The 21,487-nt window shown below is 41.3% G+C and overlaps 1 protein-coding gene across 1 annotated transcript in view; it reads left to right on the forward strand.

Annotated features, from left to right (window-relative positions):
- Positions 1-271: 271 nt before the first annotated feature.
- The window catches only part of myt1b (myelin transcription factor 1b), a gene marked incomplete at both ends in the record, with an annotated part of 28,080 nt that continues 6,864 nt past the window's right edge, over positions 272-21,487 (forward strand). Inside the window, 12 exons of the mRNA XM_079478705.1 lie at positions 272-296; positions 8,542-8,642; positions 12,129-12,183; positions 13,063-13,093; positions 14,080-14,142; positions 15,098-15,372; positions 15,579-16,502; positions 17,717-17,869; positions 18,067-18,157; positions 18,770-18,895; positions 20,242-20,456; positions 20,845-21,035. Of these exons, the coding sequence (XP_079334831.1) occupies positions 272-296; positions 8,542-8,642; positions 12,129-12,183; positions 13,063-13,093; positions 14,080-14,142; positions 15,098-15,372; positions 15,579-16,502; positions 17,717-17,869; positions 18,067-18,157; positions 18,770-18,895; positions 20,242-20,456; positions 20,845-21,035 (2,250 nt within the window). The remainder of the gene's footprint in view (positions 297-8,541; positions 8,643-12,128; positions 12,184-13,062; positions 13,094-14,079; positions 14,143-15,097; positions 15,373-15,578; positions 16,503-17,716; positions 17,870-18,066; positions 18,158-18,769; positions 18,896-20,241; positions 20,457-20,844; positions 21,036-21,487) is intronic.

The raw sequence follows: 21,487 nt of genomic DNA on the forward strand, positions 1-21,487 counted from the left end.
CCTTCTGTTGGCATTCTACAGGCTTTGTTGCGAGAACTGAAGACAATTGTTTTGATTGGCTGGGAGTTTTCCTTCGGCGGTATACCATTAGCCACATACTTCTATCTGATTGGTTACACCCAACCCCGACGTCGACACGCCGCCAACCCCCCACCCCCCTTCATCCGCCCCTCTCAAAGAGAAGTTGTAGTAATTTCATCCACAACTTTTGCACTTAAGTTTACTTTCCCAGGACTTGACAGACGCTTATGGAAAACTCGCGGCTGCAACCATGAAGCTGTGTGAAACGTTTTTAGGTACGTCAGCTAACTTCTTTTTTAGTAATCGCTAATAACAGTCGTCTTTCAGTGCATTGTGCGTTTTTCGTAAATAAATAAAGCGACGAAAAACTATAGAACACAACTGAACGTCTTCATCTTTATTACACATTTAATGATTAAAACACTATAACAAACCCACCTTGCTATAGTTTCAAAGTGAATAGACATATTTTCTTTAGACTTATTTTTTATCGGAATATTGAATTACATTCAATAGTTATCTGTTCTATTGTAAGATTTTATACCGCATCTCTACAAATGATAACTTTCAGGGATCTCGTCTAGACCTTTGCTAAACTTCAGAGTTGTTGGGTTGTCAGACAAAGACCGGTTTGTTTCCCGAGGGACCGTGGCGGACACAATACCAGCCCGGAGGCGCATTCAAACTTTCTCTCTGTTGTTGTCTGTCAGCTTGTTCCATCTGTCAAGGCCATTCGAGGAGTTTGGGGCCCCTCCAGCCCACCCTCTCAGCTGACTCCCTTATGCAATATTTATACAGACACTCTATTCCTACCCTGTGTTCTCCGGGGTGACACAGAAGTTATTTATGTGAAAATCAAAACGTGTTTTGTTTTCTGTGCAATTGAAAGGCGACGCGAGTCCGTAAATATAATGTTATAACACGTGTTATTAGGCCAGTATAGTTCACATTAACAGGAAGAATATGTGCGAGGCAATTTTACAATGATCACTTTTGCTACTAATCCTTATTTTTTGGTACAGCTTCTTCTCGTAATTGCGCTACCATTTAACTCTTATTTGGGAGCATAACTAACATTAAACACAGTGAACTAACAAAACAGCACAACAATGTTTCCGACTCGCAGGCAGACAGCGTCTTTTCGCGACCGGGCCGCTGTCCATGGTGCTGGGCCAAAGCGCTGTCTGGGGTCCTGAACGCGCCAGCCGAGCGCAGATTCTGTGCTTGTATTCCTTCTGTCTTCTCTGACTTTAAGTTTATAAAGAGACAATAGTGTACAGATCAATCCGATCAGACCCAATCTCGCTACTCATAGCCTCAGTCATAGTACATAGGACAGGAAAGTGTTACTTGTTTTCAGGTGTATACTGTTTTCGTTTTGTCTTTTGTTTATTGTATTGTGTCATGGTTAGAGAGGCAACTGAAATCATATTGATGCGGCGTGGACACTCCGTGATTGATTTCAGCTCCAATGCATAACAATGGGACAGCAAAAAAGAGCCTGCCGCAAAGAGATAAGAACTTAATAGAATTTCTGAAAGGCGAAGGTTGGCTTTTTGAAAATTCCCCTCGCGTGCAGCATGGAGACAGCAGATAAAGAGTGGCATTTGTGGAGAATATTCTCAAATGGCTTGTAATGAATGGTTGTCATTTTCACTAATGGTTACAAAACAACAAAGCAAAACAGCGGTGTGTGTAACATTTAGGAGTCGTTCCAAGTTACATTCGTCTGTTTCGAGTAGAGAAGTCTCTGTGCTGTGGTAAAATCCTTCTATTTGTTGCCTCACTTTGCGCAGAAACAGGGATCTGCGATTACTTTTAAATCTTTCAAAAACGTATACGATTAAATAGATAAACCAATAAATAAATACATTTGTGTACCATACATTTGGTACATGTACTGTATTTTCCATTATTTCTAAAACTATATTTATTGATTTAATCTGATTGTAACATATTGCAAACTTTAACAGTGGAGCATTGCACAAGAAAAGTGCTGTATATTGTGTGAATCACTGGACAGTACCATTTGGGAAAAGGGGGAGGGTTAAGATAACATGCGATGCATGCTTTTGTGAAATATTAAAGATTAATCACCGGTAAACAGAAAAGAATAATCCGCTTACGCTATTAGAAATTTAAACCAACAGTGAAAATGTAATTGATGATTTCATTACTATATTACTTGGCTGTCTGTATTCGGGCAGTTTCACTGTATATATGATTATCTTGTTTTGGCACAAAAGAGAACTTCTACTCGAACAAATTCCCTGTAGTGGGTGCAAGATGGAGAAGGGGAGAGGGAAAAAAGGATGGGGCGCGCGTGTGTGTGTGTGTCCTACACTTAGAAAGACCGAGTATGAAATAGAGTGTGCATGGCTGTACACATGCCCGCTGAGTTATTGCGGGGGGATAGTCAAAGCCCAGCCCATCGATGTTGTAGGTTTTACTACAGCTTCCGTGATGTCATGGCAAAGGGCGGAGGGAGGAGGTGGGGGACAATGGCTCATGAGGGAAAGGTAAGTCAATATTACGTTTTCTCGCTGACAAAGGCAAATGAAGCCATGTTTTTGCTTACAAACAAGTAGCGTTCATACCGCCCCGTTCTGGGTCCTCGCTCGTCCGTAGCAGCACCAGAGAAGAGCCGATCCTCTACTCTGCTCTCAGCGAACCTTTCGGGATACTAGCAAAGAAGTAGAGTTTAGTTTTCTTGTTTAGAAAGATCTATAAATTGGATATTTTACCCCAGCCTACTGAATATACGACGAAGACGAGGGAAGCATCCGTCGTAATACGAAGCTTTCGTGATTATTCTTTTTCACTCAGGTAATGATGATGTTATTTGGTTTTATATGACTGATATCCTTATACTTTCTCTTAGTTAACATGAAAGCCAATTCTCGAAAATGTTTGGTGTCAAAATATCTGAGGAGGAGCTTTCACAAATTTAGTTAACCTTAGGCTTTGAATCGTTGGTTGAGTTGTTAGTAGATATTATAAATGTTTTACGCTTTATCATTATACGACCATTGGCCATACAGCGATGTACACTAGAACATCCCATACAGAGATGCCCTACAGATCAAGGTTAATGGTTTTTACGAAAGATGAGAAAATATCATCGTTGGATGTTTAATATTTCATACGTGATCACACTTAAAGCGCAAACCTTTCCATTAGTTGATCGTTGATTGATCTTTCAGTCTTTGAACTGAGACGTTTGCTGGCTGGGTTTACTCTGTAAACGCGCATCGTTTAGGAGAGGGTATGTCCATGCCTCTCTATTTGAAGATACTCCAGCGGAGAGTGTGTGGAGTTGACATAAAAAAGTGATGGAGGAACACTCAGCCATGGCGCTCTAACGCAACGATGCTTATTTGTTTGCCCACTTTGGCACAGAAACCTTGCGCGCGTTTGATCTTGCCTTCATGTTGAGATGGGTCGGGAATGACATGTCGTTATTCCTTATCTGCCTTTATATTCTCTTGCATTGATGCTGACTAATGTATAGGGTACATGCGTTGGTGAGATTTGTAAAAGTGCGTTTATGTTTCAATTGCGCTTTGATTTTCGTGTATAATTCGTTGACGATTGTCATGTCGGTTTGTATATATGCATCTCTTTGCTGGCATAAACACATCGCCTGCTTTCGGAGTGATCGCACTTGTAGTGTTTACTGTTATGTAGTTGTATAAAAATCTTGATCTTTTGGCTTACATACGGAGTTAGTTCCATATGGCTCTGTGTAATTAAGGGCGAACAAATGGGCGTAGTGCAGGACTCCCGGCCGAGTACGCGAATGAAGAAGAAGGAGGGGTGGCCATTTGATTTTCTGCTGCAGAAAACAGAGTGGAGAGATGCTCTCTTTAAATGTCAACCGCCCCTGGTGAGATGCGCAGAAGAAAAGTCATGAGAGTTGAAGCAATAACGCCCATCCTCTGCAACCATCCCCCGCCCCTGTTCATTTCTAATGAGTGATTAAGCTTTCGCACGGTGCGTGCGCGTATCATATTGCTCAGTATTCCGGGGCTAATGTGTAACACATTCGGCATTGTATGAAGTATAATATCAAAGCACCTGCAAACAAGATGGTGGACGAAGTGCACTGCTCAACTTGAATGTTTTTGATCTGAGAATCAGTTATATGATACTGTAATCACACCCAGCCTTTATATGATATTAGGCCTATGCATATTTAAGTGATATATATCGTTTGATTATTATTACATCATCGCGTAAAAGCACCCCACAAATTGTTGGATTTATTTCTTTTTATTGACAATTGTCTGGTTATACAGCCCTAAACATCAGACTGTAAGAAAAGTAACCGGTGTCGGAGCTAAAGTGTGAGTTTTTGTAACTTCTAGCAGTCTGAGCGCTGAGGCTTCTGGCTCTACAACACACAGCGCTGAGAGTAATACTGCATTTCGGCTATTTGCTGCCGTATTTTTAACGACCCCCCCCCCCCGTCAAGATTTTCAATGTTGCTTATAATTAAGGTCACCAGAACACAACGTCGATTCTAGTAGTCTCGCTTTATCTCATTCGCCTACAAACTGGTTTTGGTAATAACTTTTGCGAGATCCTATCTGTCGTTTTGCGGAAATTGAGCAGAATTTTAAATAGTCAGTAGGCTATGCACCCGGGTTTAATAAAAGGAAAATCTGTTATCTTTGTTGTTTGGAGGTTTCAGGGCGGGGGGAAATCCTTGGAAAGTTTCCCAATTATTTTCTTTTTCTCTCCGCCGTTAGTTTATTGCATTGTGCTCATCCCTATACAAACGGGAGTGCAGCGGATCATCCGACGCATACACGCGCTCTTTTCCCTCGAATTATGAAATCTGGGTCTTCACAGATCACTTAATCTAATCCGCGGATTAGTTCCTAATATCATATTCAGGAAGAGTTGTTTGCAATTTGCGAACATCGGTGCTCACACGAGCGATCGTGTCCGAAGGCTCGAACTAGATCATTTAGCCCGTATAACTGCACATCTAAAAATGTGAGATAAATGACAGTAAAGATGCGGTTACGCAGCAGGTGCCGCGGGACTGTCGGAAAGGACATGTGTAATAGAGCAGCTGGGCCAAATTGCACTCTGCTCATCCGGGGCGCAGCAGAAGACACGACACCGGGGCCGAGGGTCAGGGTCGTCCCTATCATTAGTGAAGAAAGGTGCCATTTAGAGCAGCCTTGAAACTGCGTACAGTTGAATTGATCGGCGATTTAAAACGCGTCTGCGTGGAATGTTGCTCGTGCATCACAACAGCGTCATTGTTTGTTTACTAGTTGGATATCTCGCTCCGCCGAGCAGGTGTCCCCACACAGAGACTGGAGGCGGAATTGCTAACACTTTTCTACTTATAACTCGTTCGTTACCTTGAGAGCTTCTGTTATTTAAGATGCGCGAACAAAAGCGATTTTTGCCATTGCTCCTTTAACGCGGAGTCGCTCTCTCTTTCTGCTGCCCGCCGTTGTCATGGTGTTTTCTTTGCTGCGTCATGAAGGGAAAGAGTGCTCGTGGCTCTCAAAGGCACTTTGACGTGAAGGAGGGCATGATTTTATCATGTTTCTCCTGACAGGAAAACAAATACGTTTCGGTGGTATATTGTATTTGCTGTAATAATTAGCTCGGGTTTACATAATTCTTTCACCTTTACTTTTGTGCTTATTCTCTAATCACAAGTTGAAGTTAAATCCCGCTTAACTGGAGCAGAGAGTGCAGATGTCTCACCCGTGGATTATGTGAAGGCATCCATCCCTATTTAATCTAAACTATGGATTTGTGTCTGTCTCAAAGAACCCTGCATCACTTTGATGGGTTTCAGTAGGGTGAAGTCTGCATCTCTAACCCTTTGTCTGTTTTGTAATAGCACAACTATAATATCTGTCAATCACAGATCATTTATTAATCCCATGGTTCTCTTTGAGTGCAATACTCTGTAGTGAACACTCACGGGCCAATCAGCTAAAAGCGGGTTCTCCTAAGCCATCTGTAAACGGTGAACTGTTTAGCTTTATTAATGTTTCAATTCTCTTTAAAATGAGAGGCACCTGAGCTATCAAGGTTATAGAGAGGCCCGATGGTGGATTATTGGAAAGTGTGGAGTCGGCAATACAGCCGGGTTTATGGTGAGATTTTTAAGAGCCCGGTGCGCTTCGCTGTTCTGTTTATGTGGCTTGAAATTTGTAGAATGAGAACGAGAGGGGGAAGGATGCACAGTAGTGCTGTTGTAGTCACTTTTGAGAAGAGGGCTGAAAGTTGATAAATAAGCGTTTTGTTCCGTGCCGGCGTGGGAGTGTGTGTGTAAGGGGCATTGGAAATGCTTTTACTGACAATGCCCTACAGCTTTTTAACTCTGATGACTGGCATCCTGCCTGTCTTTTCTGGGTTATTGCTGCTGCACGGAGTTTTTGGAGACAAATCAGATCTGCCTGCTTTGTTTATTTTGTGCTTGCTAAGAGAGCAGGGCAGATGTTGAGAGAGAAGTGAAAGAGAGAGTTCTGAAAAAGACACAGACGCAAAGCATGCCTAAAGGCTTCTCTTTAACTGACAGCAAACTCTTTCTCTTGCGCTCTCTTGCTCTTTTACTTTCTCTCTTCCTCTCAGAGGTGAGTTTGAGTACGATATCAGACAGCCTATTTGAAACCCCTTCTTGAGGTAAAAAAGGAACTGAGATAAAAGCAAAGAAAGGAAATGAGAAAATAATGTAATGAGACAGAAGGCAAAGTGAGAAAAGCAGATGATCTCTTACCATTATTAGATAAATTACATATAAAAACGGAAAACAGTGATTCTTCCTGAGATAAATAAAGACTTTTAATAACGGAGCCAAACTTTGTAATGACTTTTCTATCTGAGTTGTAAAATTGCTGTGAAAATATTTTGAAGTAGAAGTAAAATATAAATTGCCCCATTAGCCTACTTTTCTGTCCTTATCCTCCCTTTACTTAAGGCTGTTTGGATATCAAATGTATCCTCACCTGAACACAGACAAAACTTAATGCATTTAACCTCTCTGAATTTAATTTCATACAGAGATCTGACAGCGACACAAAAACATTTTAATAAAAAAGTTTCCACGAAGCTTGACTTGCTATTGTAGGTTTTGTTCGTATGTCGAATGACTTTTAGACATAACTTGTGAGGTTTAAAGCCTGAAGTGTCACTAAACTATGAGTCTATGAACTACATTCTCAGTTTTGAGACTGTGAGATTTCATGAACAGAACACAGACTGATCTGTGCCCCGTTGATGAATGTAATGATCATTTTAATGCTCTTTGATAGCGCAAGCATGTTAGCGGAGGGGATTCTGGGGGATTTTCTTTGCCCTAAGGTTTTATCAGAACTCTCTTTTATCATTTTAACACGGATGTCTATCATGTGTGTGCGGTGGGCGGTGTCGGTGGGGTGGGCAGTGGGTTTATGGAGAGATGGACTATTACTATGATGAAATAAAGAAAGGGGGGAAAAAAGATCTGATTTATGGTTGATTCATTATTTACTGACCAAATTCCCTCCCCCAGCCTGGTTTTGTCTTGGTGACCCCTCCCCTATCTGACACTCCTGCCTGCTAAAAGCTCAATAAAATGCACAAATGTGATTGATTCTAATAGCAGACTGACAGAGCTTCCAGCTGGGGGTGTTTTAGCATGCATATGTATGCGCGTGTGTGCACATTTGAGTTTTTTGTGAGTTCTCGCCTCACTTTAATTAGAAGTGCATAGGTCACAGGCATAAAAAGCCCAGCCCCCACTATGACCTGTCAAATTGTCACTCTAAGGATGGGACATTACTCACCTTTCAGTCAACACACGACACACACACATAAATGCACCGTATATGTTCTGTCAGCGTGTTATATTAGTTAATGCATATACATACGGAGTAAATGTCATGATTCGTTCTTCTATTGACCTTTAGGTATTCTTGCATTATTTATTGATAATAGAAAAGAAGATGCATTGGGTCCAATGTTGTTTGGTCAACATTCTTCAAAATATCTTTTTTTTTATTTGAAGAAGAAAGTCATTCAGGTTTTGAATGACATAAGGATGTGTAAAAAATCTTTTTTATTCAAACATTTAATTGTTATCCACAATATGCATGTCACATTAATATTTTCTAAGACATTTTGGAGAAACAGGTTAACACTTCCATTAAAATAAACATGACTGAGAATTTAAGCCTCCAAATGACTCAAAGTCTATTTTGCTATAAAATTGCAACTGCTGAGCAATAAAATCACGTCCTCTGGGCTTGTGTCCTGATGTTAGGATTGAGTTTTGTTGTGTTCTGTTGGTTTGTGTTTTCTGTGCTGAGGCTGCTTGTTTCAGATGCAGGTGGACAGGTGAAGAGATGGTCTGGCCGTTTCACTGCTGAATCAGTCCATTACAGCATCCACACCGAGCAAAACTCTTGCAACTGCCAGCTCTACTTGCTGATGTAAACGTCTTTGCCTTTTCTCATTTTCATTTTTACATTTCCACTCATGTTTTTTTCTTTAACTCTTAACCAGAAAATGAGTACCGGGGGAAACTCCTGAACCAGCGCTGGACGCGTGGAGACAAGATCAGCCGCTGCCGGCCCTCTCTCAGACTGCAGAGCCGACCAATCAAAGTGAGTTGCACCTGCCCGCCCAGCCAATCACATTGCAGAATCAGACTTCTTGCAAAGTTTGCACAATTATGGATAAATGTGTGTCATGTACATTTATGACATTCATCATTTCAGCAGGCAATGAAAGGAAGTCAGGATTGTATTACCGCACTGTGCGCAGTTCATACCAGCTTGACCTAGAATGGTTTTGACAGAGCAACCTAACTCCCCCCACCTCTCCGAATTAACTGAGATTTTAAAATATCCAGCATCCCATTATAATGAACAATTGGGCAGTTCTGCTCAACCCAATTTAGTTTTAAGAGCTTTCTTGCTTTATTTAGGAAAACTGGAGAGGGTTAAAAGCGTGTATGTCCTTGAGCAGCTTTTGTTTGCTATCTTTCATCAACATAAAAGAAAGTCTCTCTCTCTCTCTAACTACCCCCTTTTGCTTTTCTGCTTAGGTGTATATAGTTTTTTTCCTTTTAGTGGATGCATCTCTTCCCCCATTTCCTTTTCATGCTTTTTATTTGGAACGGGCCACATTTTCTTCCCTCTCTTTTACTTTGGGAACTGCACTGGGAAATTTATAAGAGAGCGTTTTTTAATGGTAACGCTGTGATGGGGGAGAAAAACTGCTCGAAAGAGGGATAGAAAGAGATAGCAAAGCTTTTCTCTCCCTTGGACCTGTAAATGTTTTATTTTTTTCCTCAGTGATGGGAAGAATTCATCTGAAGTGATTGATTTATCGATCTCATTTGAAATGTTTAAAGGCTTGCACAAGCAGGCAGCGCTTTTAAGAGCATCCAATTAGATAATACCAATCTCTGACTGATCAGCATCATCCGACTGTGCACGGAGGAATCGGGGCCAAGTTTATTTTTGTGCTCTTAAAAGAAAACACGCGAGAGAGAGCGGAGTGACAGAGCAGTTTATCCAGGAGCGTGCGTTTATGCACGCGCACAAACACATAAACCTACCTTAGTTGTCAGTCAGCCTGTCGAGGGAGCCCGTTAACTCTGCTTCTCTGATAGATGGCTTAGATCTCCTTGGCGACCGTATCTGCCTCCTTTAATTGGCCGATGCTTTCCGCAGGTAATTTTGGAGATGTCAGTAGTCCTGTCACTCTGGTGATGGTTGCCACGCCAGGCCCGGTTTGCTGTCCTCTTCTTGTAAATGCAAAAATGAATAAAAGGCTCATTTATGCGCCCCGCAGGAGGAGGGGTGACCTTCTTTGTGAAGTCATTGCCCCCAGCCAGTCATTTACATAGAGCTGTCAGAAGAGAACGAAGTAACGACTCTGTGCACTTGTATGGAGAAGAGTGGGACGCTATTAAAAATGTAGCATGCGGATATCCTCGTACAATAACCAATAAAAACCAACAGCTATTATTATGCGGTTTAACCTTTGCTTTTATATTTCGCTTATATATTTGAGATAATTATTCTATAAATGATTGTCTGTTTTCTTACGGTTACTTGTTTTGCGTTTCTTGCATTTTTCTGTCAATGTTTGTTATTAAAAAAGCTAAGAAGGACAGGTTTGAAAACATTAAAGGCCTTTGAAAAATATTACGAAAGAAGAATGATGCCATCTTGCTTTTCTCAATCCGACGCGACTGACTTTGTGAACGCGTCGATTTAATGAGCTGGAATTCATAAAGAAAAAAGGAATGCAAACTCGAATGCGCTTATTAGAAAAAGATGCGTAGCTATGGTTACACAAACATGAAAGGCCTACTACGTTGACACTAGAAGGACATATAAAGAGAGAATTTGTAAGTGTTAAGGAAGCGACACTAGCAGAATAAAACGACACGCATCTGCCCCTGGCTTTTGTGTTCGGGGTCAAAGTGGTCGCAAAGCACGGATCGAAGATACAGAGAGGGCATAGAAGCGCCGCAGATGGGTGACTTGCAACACAACCCTCAGTGTTTGTGCGCCCCCGGTCTATTTGATCGTCTATGTGAGAAAACTTTTCTCCCAGTCCTGCGAGTTGAGCTCCGAGTGTGTGAACCTCTTAAGAAGTATCAGTGCGTATAAAGCATGCTTGTTAATCGAGCGCGCATTCACCGATCAAAACACCCTGAGAGTCTTTTTGGGAGAGGAAGACTGCACCCTGCACCTGTCTGCCCGGATACACCCCTCCTTAGCGTGCACACACACACAGCCAACTTTTCATTTCCCCATACACAAACTCTCTCAAATCAAACACAACACACTCATTATCCGCCCGTGCTGAAAAGTCAGCTATCAACAGGAAGTGCCACTGCCAGAGAAAGAAAGAGAAAGAAAGAGTGAAAGAGAAACTCCACTGTGAAAGTGCAGTGTGCTCTTGCCAGCTCTCGTGCTGCGTTCAAGGCAGCAGCTGGGAGCGGGGAGAGCGGCGTTCGCCGAGGGTCAAAAGGAGAGAGTTGCGTGGATTTTCAAGGATTCCTCTCCATTTAAATCCCAGCAAAGTAATCAAAGCTAATGGCGCCATTGTGCTGGCGGAAAACATCCAATGGTTTTACAGTGAACGGAGCTCCCTGCGTCTGTTCGTGTGTGAGACTGAGAGCGATTGACACCTGCTCCTTTTGTGCCAGAAAACGCTGCGAGTCTAGCGATCGGGAGGCTCTGTGCAATAGGAATTACAGTGATTCGGAGTGCCCGTGTTTGTATTATTTCTATTGCTGCGGTTAATATTGCTATTGTAATTACCGCTCGAGCTTGCCGTTGGGCAGGGAAACGCACGACCTGACGTCACTCTCCGTGGACCGGGCAATCAGGTTGATTGTTCAAGTGCAGGGCATTAAAGACTGACGAATGTGTCCAAACACGTAAATTAGCGGGGCAGAATATGCCAGATGTTTTTATGTTTATTAAAATAATATGCATTCTCTTAAAATGGAACTGTCAGTTTTTGCTGCTGTCCCTTTAAGAAACATCCATACATCATGCACATCTAAATACTGTACGTAAGGAAACATTTGATCAGCTCTGATGTGATTTGACACCTTTCCCTCTCTTTCTATTTATTAAAATTAAACAGTTCTTTCATCACTTTATGTCATTCCAAATCTGTATGACTTTCTTTCTCCTGCAAAAGCCAAATGAAGATATATTGGCCCAAATTGACTTGTGAACACAAAACCACTGAGACATTTGTCAAAATATTTTATTTAGTTTTATCACAGGTTTTGAACAACACAAGGGTGAACACAATGTTTATTTTTGGGTGAACTGGCCCTTTAAAAGTAAAAAAGAACAATTAAAAATCAAGTTAAAAAGTACAATTATATGTATATATATATATATATACAAGATATTATTATTATATTGATTAAATATAAAAAATATTAAATTATACATATGAACAAAAAATCTATTTAAAATATGTTTGTATATATACATGGAGAGACAATGATTTTCTATGCAAGACTTTAGTTATGGTTACATGAGTGTGTGTGTGTGTTAGCCCGAATTTCTGTTTTCTCCTTCATCTATCTCTGTGTCTCTCTCTGACAGATGAGTTTGGATACTGACGACAAGCGCGCTCGAACACGGTCCAAAGCAGGAAGAGGTCAGTGAACCCACTATAGTTTTCCATCTTCTTTTCTCTCTCTGAAACTCATTGCTTTTACTGGTCAGCTGAGCATATCTTATATGTTCGTTTGTTCTATATATTGTAGCTCTCTCAAATAATCCTGCTCTCAGGTCTCAAGAGAACCGCTCGAAATAGAATCCTGTTCTCTAGTTTTTATTCATACAGGCTTAGTGAGAGCCTTTTTTTAAAGTAAATGCAAGGCTGAGATTATACTGTATATGTATTATTGTCTAGACTTGTAATTATTCAAATGCAAAATGTGCGTATTATCTACTGAACAGTTCATTTAAGCAAGAAATACTTTTCTGTATAGATACAATTTATGAACATGAAGTTTGTTCTGTGTAAACAGAGCCACAGATCCCATTTTTGATGTGCTTTTAAAACAAAAAGTTTGATTCAACCAATTTTAATATATCCAACATACAGTGTGTAAATTGCTTGTTCGCAAACCCTTTCTTTGTCTTTTTTAATGCTTTAATAGAAATTGATTCGAGAAGCGCCGTTTTCTTTTTTTAACCAATGTTGGCAATTTTGCTCTGGTTTCACTAAACCAACAACTGGGACAATTAATCATGTTTTTATGCTGAAGTGTGCATATAGTTGCACATTTTTTCCATCATCAAATCTTGATGTTTTGTCTGACTCTGGCATTCTGTACTTTTGTGTGTATGCATATACAGTAAATGCACTATGTGTGTGTTGTCTCCTGATAATGCAGTCATGAACACTACTGCACACGGCCTCTTGGAGTCTTTATGCATTTGTGATGTATTGATTGTAGTACTTGGCAATTATTCAGTTGTGGCTTTAGATTTTTCTGCTTATTGTTCTCTTCCTTGGCTTTCTCTGCAGTTCCCTCTGAGATCACCGGGCAGGATCTGAGGTACGAGAGATTCAACGTGTAAAATGACATATGCCAGCAGATGTTTTTCTTTGCATTTTGTAAATCCATGTTTGATCATGTTTAACATTATTTGGATTTCATGGCACGCCACTTCGAAAAACATTTTAATTGATGCATGTAACGAATAAACTCATCTTTAATAATACATCACTAAAATGATTGACACTAGTGGAAATCAAAGAAATGAAGGGAGTGTACCGCTTTTTACGCTTGGTCATTTATCTGTCTGGACAAGCACTGGTTTCAGATAGCCAATGTCTGGTTGTACGTATCTGAGATGTAAAAGCATTCTGAAACTTCTTGCTTTCACGGTCAAGTGCACTCTGCATTTTTCAAAATTTAACAGTATCAAACACACTCACTGGCTATCATGGTGGATTTCTGTCAAAAAGACGACAATGAAAGATACTTTTAATTTGCACTAGAATAGATGTAGAATTGCTTCAGGACATAGTTTGCAGCTAATAATGGGAATGCAATTGTTTAATTTAGTTTTAAATTCATGTAATTTAGCAAGACCCTTGATTCTATATTTTATCTGATTGATAAAACATAACAAAAATATCCAAAACATTCAACAAACATGCAAGTCGTATGGTTTGTAATTAAATAGCAGATCCCAGATTAGAGTGAAATCCCTGTGAGAGTGAAAATTTAGGGTCTCAATGACAAGAATGTCAATAAAACAAATGACAAAATCGTTGGGATTACTGGAAAAGAGGCAGGATTTCATTGAGATGAAAGAAAGCCCGCCACAGGGTGAGCATATACAAACCTGATCGATCACGTCCCATCCTATTGACAAACCAATTATTTCACTAAATTTGAAAATCGATGACTGTTTGTTTGTTTGCTGGCTCATTGGATATTTGGCCATGTTTACTCCTGATGAATTTAGCACAGAACAACCATGAAATAATAAAAACCATTCTAATGTTAAGTCCTCTATCTCTAACCCTGTTCAGCTGCCCCACGCCAGGATGCAATAGCTCGGGCCATATCAGTGGCAAATATGCCCGACACAGAAGGTATGGCAGATGATATACCCATCCGGTTCTCTGTAGCCCCCGCTTACCTCCCTCTGTGGTCACATATAGCCTTTCCTGATTCCAAACACTGTTCAACTTCTCGATCTGTATCTCTTCCTCTACTAGTAATAGTATCTCTCCCTCTCTTTCTTCAGTTAAGGTCTTTAAGCAGGGCATTGATTATTGGAAAGATATTACAGTTATGCTTATTTACACGTGTACGTATTCAGGAAGTCATTTGAGATGGTCCATGTTTATAGATTCCTCTCTGACGCCTGCCCGATAGCCAAGCTTTCTAGGTGAAGGCTTTATTGAATTCCATCCTCCATTGCTTCTCACTCTCTCTCTCTCTCTCTTTCTCTTTCTTTAGCTCTCTCTGCTTTTATTTTATTGTGGTATAATTAAATGTTCCAGTCAACTGGCTGTGATTTATATTGGTTTTTAGCACAGTGCCCCCTTCAGGTCCATATCCAACATTGTTCCATCATATGAGTTTTCATACAATCATTAGCATGTGCACATTGCTGAGCTTGCATGTATATTGCATGTAGTTATTTGCATGTCACAATGTTTTTTACAATTGTTGAATTGAGTGTGCTGTACCTAGTGTCTCTCAACTGGTGGTCTGTTGTAGCGGACAGCAAGGAACCAAAACTTTTCCAAATCTTTTGCAGTTGAAACTGTCAAAACAGTTTTTCGGCACATTTGCTTGTCTTTCTGTATTATTGCTAATGTTATATTTGGCATAATGTTGCATTTAATGGAAATGTTAAAAGGACCTATTATATTGTATTAGATTTTAGTTAATTTTTGTCCGCTAAACAATTCTGCTTCTACGTTGGGTCATCACATAATGCAAAACTCCTGAAGCAAAACAAGTTGAGAACTGCCCTAACGCAAACTCATTCCCTCATCTCATCGTTTTCTTACTTTAACATTTGCTCCTGTTCTGCAGTGCTCTGAGTTGCCCATTGGCCAGAAAAAGGCGGCTACAGGAGGCGGAGTCAGAGCAGCCCGTCTCCAAGAGGAAGTCACACCCCCTGAAGCTGGCCATGGATGAGGGCTTTAATGCAGAGAGTGACTGTAGTGGAGAGGAAACAGAAGTGATGGAGGAAGAGGAGGATGCTGAACGGCCACAGCAGAGGAATAGCGACGAAGAGTGTGAGGAAGAAGAACAATTAAATAAGAACACAGAGAGCTTCAATGCCAAGGGAGATGAGGGTGATGAAGGTGGGTTATAAAAGTTGAGAAGAAGATTTTGAAATCACAACCAAATGTTGAGAAAGTAATGATATAGGAATTGAACTAGTTTATTAGGTCCCTACTCTTTGTTGGTTCTTTTCTTATTTTTTAAGCTACACTTTTTAACAGTTGTGTCTTTTGATGTGCCATCCTAAAAGCAACTCATTTTCCATCTTTCCTTCTGTCTCACACAGAGGAGTGTATCATCATCGAGGCGTCCAGCACAGAGAAGCCTAAACTCACAGCTTCTGAGGATCTCTCCCAATATCAGCACATAGTAGCCAACTCAATGGCAAACCTTTCCAACCACAACAGCTGTGCCACGTCGCCCCAGCAACAACAACCTGACACCTTGGAAGCAGAACACGGCAGCCCTTTAAGTGAGGTGGAAGAGAAGAAAACAGGAAATGAGAAAAATGATACAGGAAACCAAGTTGAAGTTCTGGAATCTAAGGAGAGTGGAATGATGTGTAACACAGGTGAGACTGAAGATGAAGACGATGACATACACACCGAGAAGCATAAAGAATCAGACCACCAGTATTTAAATGAGAACATGCACACACAACAGGTAGTGGATGAGGAATATAATGATGATAATGATGATGATGATGATGATGATGATGAAGGGCTGGGGTCTGAGTTGCACAAAGAGGAGCTACACAAAGAGGAGTATGATGATGTGAAGTCAGAGGAGGGAGGGGAGAGAGGCTCCGCCCCCTCGGTTATCACTGCCACTCAGGGATCCCGTGTAAGGGAAGACTATATTTCCCACATGCCCACGTTGCCAGCGAACTACAGCTGTATTAAGCCCCCCACGGCCTCCCCGATGGTCATCGATGTGCAATCCGAGGAGTCTGAGAGGGACATGGATGGGAATGATGAAGACAGGGACGACGACAGTCTGTCTCAGCGTTCGACGGTGGCGGACGAGACAGAGATGTTCGACATAATGCGGGGGAATCTGGGCTTGCTGGAGCAGGCCATTGCTTTGAAAGCCCAGCAGGTGAAAGCCCACCGTGACCTTAGCCGCATTCCCGAACACCACCGCTTTTTTCCTCTGGACGACCGGCCCAGCAAACACATGGAACATCTCCGCAACAGCTGCTTTGGAAAAGGTCTGAACTTTTTGAACAAATTCTTGACGTTATCTTTATGTGGAACCATTGTGATGTACATTATTGCATTCAGCTTACATAGAAACGTTTTAGCAACATAGTAGCCGATTCTTACAATAATTGTCACAATAATGTGAACATGTTCATAAGACTGGCTGTATATTTCTAAACAGACATTAGTTCTGCTTCTTATTCATAAAATTAGCCTCAAATATAGAATCGTGCACACAAACTCTAACCCCTCAGTGTTCTATTTAAACAACGCACATATGCATTTTTCAACACGCCCTCGCAAGTTCACAAATATCAACAAATTCTCATAAATAAACACCCACACATGATTAATCAGAAAGGAGATTAAATGGCAAGCTCTCGCTCAGCAAAGAACCGCGAGATTAATAATGGGGGAAGCAATCTGGAGAGTATAAATGGGTCAAATGAATTGGTTTCCATAGATAAACTCGAGCCTTAGTCTATAATTACTGAAGCACTTAGAAAGAGAGAGAGAGGGCGAGAGAGATGAAGGAGAGAGAGGCCGTGTGTAATTAGATTGGTTTGGCACGTGTTTATTTGTTTATTGGTTTTGTTTGCCTTGTTGTTCTGCTCTTGGTTGGCAACGTGCCCGGTCCGTTCGTCGCCCGATTCCGGCGACTGCTTGGTAGGGCTCCACACCCCCTTCTATAACTGCCCTCCTCATGCCTCCACCGGTTTTAATTAGGAGGTGCATGTCTAGTTAACATTTCAACATTTAATTAAGGAGCCGCTGGAGCGCACACACAAGCTCTTTCTCTCTCTCTCTACCTCTCTCGCGCTTTTCTTATTTCTATATTTTCAGTTTGGCTTTGTCTTCGCATCTTCGTTCGTTTACCAAAGACACCACACATTATTTTTCTTGCTCCGTAACTTGGAGACACACTCGACAATGGTGAGGTCTGTTTAATGAGCTCCATTTTTCGGCAGATAGTCCAATAAACTCTTTTGTATCGTAATAACACTCGCCTAGGATAATATTCCAGAGTGAAACCTCCACCTGCCACGCACACATAATGACCATAATTATCACTGTACAGTAAATGTGACCCTCGTGGGTCCAGAAGCAACTCCAACAACTTATTTCGAAATGAAAACATTTTGCTTTTTTTTGTGGCCATCTTTTGCACATCTCTGTCTTGACAAAGCGATGATAATGTCTTAAGATAATCTTTGACTGACAGGTGTTCCGCTGCCCACAGAGAGTTCAAGATCAGAGAAGCGCGAAATCAAATGCCCGACCCCCGGGTGTGATGGGACGGGTCACGTGACTGGACTTTATCCACACCACCGCAGTCTGTCAGGCTGCCCACATAAGGATCGGATCCCTCCGGAGAGTGAGTCAACATCAGACTACAGATTCTGTCTCTCTGACTCAAACACATCTTTACACTGTGATAACATGCTTCTTTAGTCGTGTGATCTTTCCTAAATTTAAACATTTTTAGTTGAAAAATCAATGCTGTTAAATATTTAATGCATTTAAGCTTGACTTCTGTTGGCTGACTTCTGCGCTGTGATTGGTTGTTCTTAGTTTTGGCCATGCATGAGAATGTCTTGAAATGCCCAACGCCAGGCTGCACCGGTCAGGGACATGTCAATAGTAACCGCAACACACACCGCAGGTAAAGAGTTACACGCGTATGTTTTTATATCATGGTGGAGACCTTTAGTTGACTTGTATGGTTTCAAAGCTAAAAGCTAATTCTAACAACACATTTTTTTGTCCATCAACTTTCTTATGTAATAAAATGTAATAATAAATATTAAATGTAATAATAAATAAAAATAATACATTTGAACAAATACTCAAATAAATGTATTATAATAATAGTTATTGTTATTATTTTGTTTTAGAAATCAATGTTTACATTTATAATAATTTGTTTTATAAATGTATTAGCAATTTGTGTAAGATAAGTGTCTTTGCTATTCTTGTGGTACACACAAGGGCTGTTCATCGATTAATCACATCCAGAATAAAAGTTTGTGTGTATGTCTTTTTTATTGATTTATAAATACTCACACATATGTAAGAGTTATAATGATAAAAATATTTTTTTTAATATAAATATATACAGGCAAATATATCCTAAATATAAGTATGTCTACGTGTACATATATATATTATGTAAACAACAACTTTTTTAATGCAATTAATCGTTGAACAGCCCTAGTACACACAAACATAGCCCACACATATTTTACTCTTTCCTTTTTTATTTCTCCATTATCAGTTTGTCAGGGTGTCCCATCGCTGCTGCCGAAAAGCTGTCCAAAACCCAGGACAAGCAGCACCTGCCTCAGCCCATGGGCGAGCACATGAAACCATGCAGCCCCACCAACTCTGACCGCGTTCTCAGGTGAGCCCCCAACCAACACCTTAATTCTCCGCATTCCACTTAACCCACATTCAGTCTATGTCCGTCCTTTAGAGCCGCTGTCTCAGCAGTATGTGTCTATCAAACGCTCCTGCTGCGGTTGGTTAGCGCTGATGTCAATCACCTACTCACCGAAATCGCTTAGCGCAGCGCGATTGGTCGACGTTTCGGAACACGAGTCCGCCCTTTTTCTTTGCCCTTCTAATGGACCACAGCCTGTCATTGCACGCTACAATCGGGCCTCAGAACCTGTTAGTCTAATTATGCCACTGATAAGGTAATTATGAGCCTTACAGGGGCACGGAGTATTGGAAAAATAATTACTTTGCTCCAGGAAGCATGTCTGTGGTCAGACAAAGCGATACGGATTATGAAAATAATAAGCGGTCCTCTCTTATTAGTGTTATTCTGATTTAAATGAGCATCAGTGTACTGAGAAAGCCCATTAGGGGAGGACGCCAACAATGAGAAGTCACTAGAGAGACTTCTGACGGCTTCGTATGCCACCCTGACTAATGGGATGCGGCGACTAATGAAGAGACAGGAAACAGAGGCTAATATACTTTACATGCCGTTGTCACACAGACGGTAACAGACGTAGGTGTTTGTGTGTGAGGCTTTATCCTTTAAACCGTGCCTGGTTTACGAGCGCAATCCGGTAATGATGTAAAAAGACAGAACACAGTGTCACGGTCCACAATGACATGCCCGCACCCACACTCAAGCATTGTTTGTCTTTTCAAAGTTTCACAGGTTTCTAGGAAAATGAGTTTTAAAGGAACAGTGCACCCGGACTACAAAATGCTATTATTTATATATCCTTCTGTGGAATGAGAAGTTGCACAGTTGCCTCCTTTTGTGTAAAAAGAAAGCCTTTAGGATTTGGAATGACGTAAGGTTGAATGAATGATGACAGAATATGCGGTTATGGGTGAGCTATCCCTTTAAGGCTTCAATTCCGTGCTATACGATATGCTAATGTGCTCAGCGATGATAAGACACCATTTAATCCTGCCCCTCTTCTCCTTCAGTCGCCCAGATTAAAAACCCCTCTCTCTCTCTTTCTCGCCCACTCGCTCTTGCATTTACTCTTTTACAGGCTATTTATCTACGGGACTCTTCCTTCCTTTTTCCTTTTTTCTCCGCATCTCTGGCTCATTGTCAGTCTTTTAATTCTGCTTCTCTTCTGCACTCTAATTCCAGCCCACTCTTTCATTCCTGATCTTTTATGCTCACTTACACTTTGCTTTTATGCCTTTTTCTTCACTCCAGGGATATCGATTATTTTGTTGCGAAGTGACGGAGCTCTCTCTCTCTCTCTCTTTCAGGCCCATGTGTTTTGTGAAGCAGTTGGAGATTCCTCCACACGGCAGCTACGGGCCCAGCCTCATCCCCGCCACGCCACGCGCTAATCTGGCAAAGGAGCTGGAAAAGTACTCCAAGGTTTCCTTCGATTATACAAGCTTCGACGTGCAGGTGTTCGGCAAGCGCATGCTCGCCCCAAAGATGCACACCAGCGAAACTTCACCCAAAGCCTTCAAATGTGAGCGGGATTAGTCACGGTTTATGAACGTAATATATATCACACCCTTTGCGGGGCAGAGATGTGTGTAAATGGTCTGTTATGTGAAGAATACTTCTAGGTTCAAGGTGATTTATTGCCATAGCGTCAGGTTAGAGGTAATTGAGTTCGGTAGAGCGCACTTCAATGAAAGCATCGCCATTGCTGTCGACACTAAGCAGAAGATTGAAAATGAAGTCATTGTCAGAGATGCGGCCCGGTGGTTTGGTCGTGTCTAGTATAAGTCGGTCCCAATATAAGTCTGACTCTTCTCTGTTATTTCTTAGAGCCTTTACACTGAAACATTAAAGAAAAAAGCTCAAAATACCTCTTTGCTGTTAGCTTATGTTACATATTATTTTGCCCACAGCCAAACCTTCATTTCCCAGAGCATCTCCCCCAAGTCCCAGCATGCACAGTGGTTTTGGAAAGAGCTCCTCCAGAGGTTATGATTATTCCCATGATGCTGAAGCCGCCCACATGGCTGCTACCGCGATCCTCAACCTGTCCACGCGCTGTTGGGAAAGACCAGAGAACCTAAGCATCAGTCATCAAGATAAGGTACAGACAACGTTTCTGTGTCATGTAGTGGATACCACAGTATTGGGCCAATTGGTGTTACAAACACAACTTTGTTTCCAGATTGATGAACGTTTGCCCCAGATCACGATAATGCATAAAGCCTACTAATCAGATGAAGTGAAAGTGCCAATTTTGTCTACAGTATCAATCGTACAGTCAGTGGCTTTAGTTAAAGTCCTGTGAACAGCAAGTTGCGATCATTTTTACATCCGTATTCTGACACATTTCCGAGTGAAAAGGAATTTCAAAGGAGAAAATAAGTGGACGTGGCTTGCGTTTTTCACTGCGAATAGATTGGGTGTATAAAACAGCTGTTGCATTTTGAATTGAAACTGGCAGCAGACAGACAGTTGAAGGGGAGGATGCACCTCCCAAGCCATCTTATTACGTCCTCTGAGATGGATAGTCATTTCATGGCAGAAGTGCATTTT

The sequence above is a fragment of the Barbatula barbatula genome (assembly GCF_947034865.1).
Source record: "Barbatula barbatula genome assembly, chromosome: 17".
NCBI classification, from domain to species: Eukaryota; Metazoa; Chordata; class Actinopteri; order Cypriniformes; family Nemacheilidae; genus Barbatula; species Barbatula barbatula.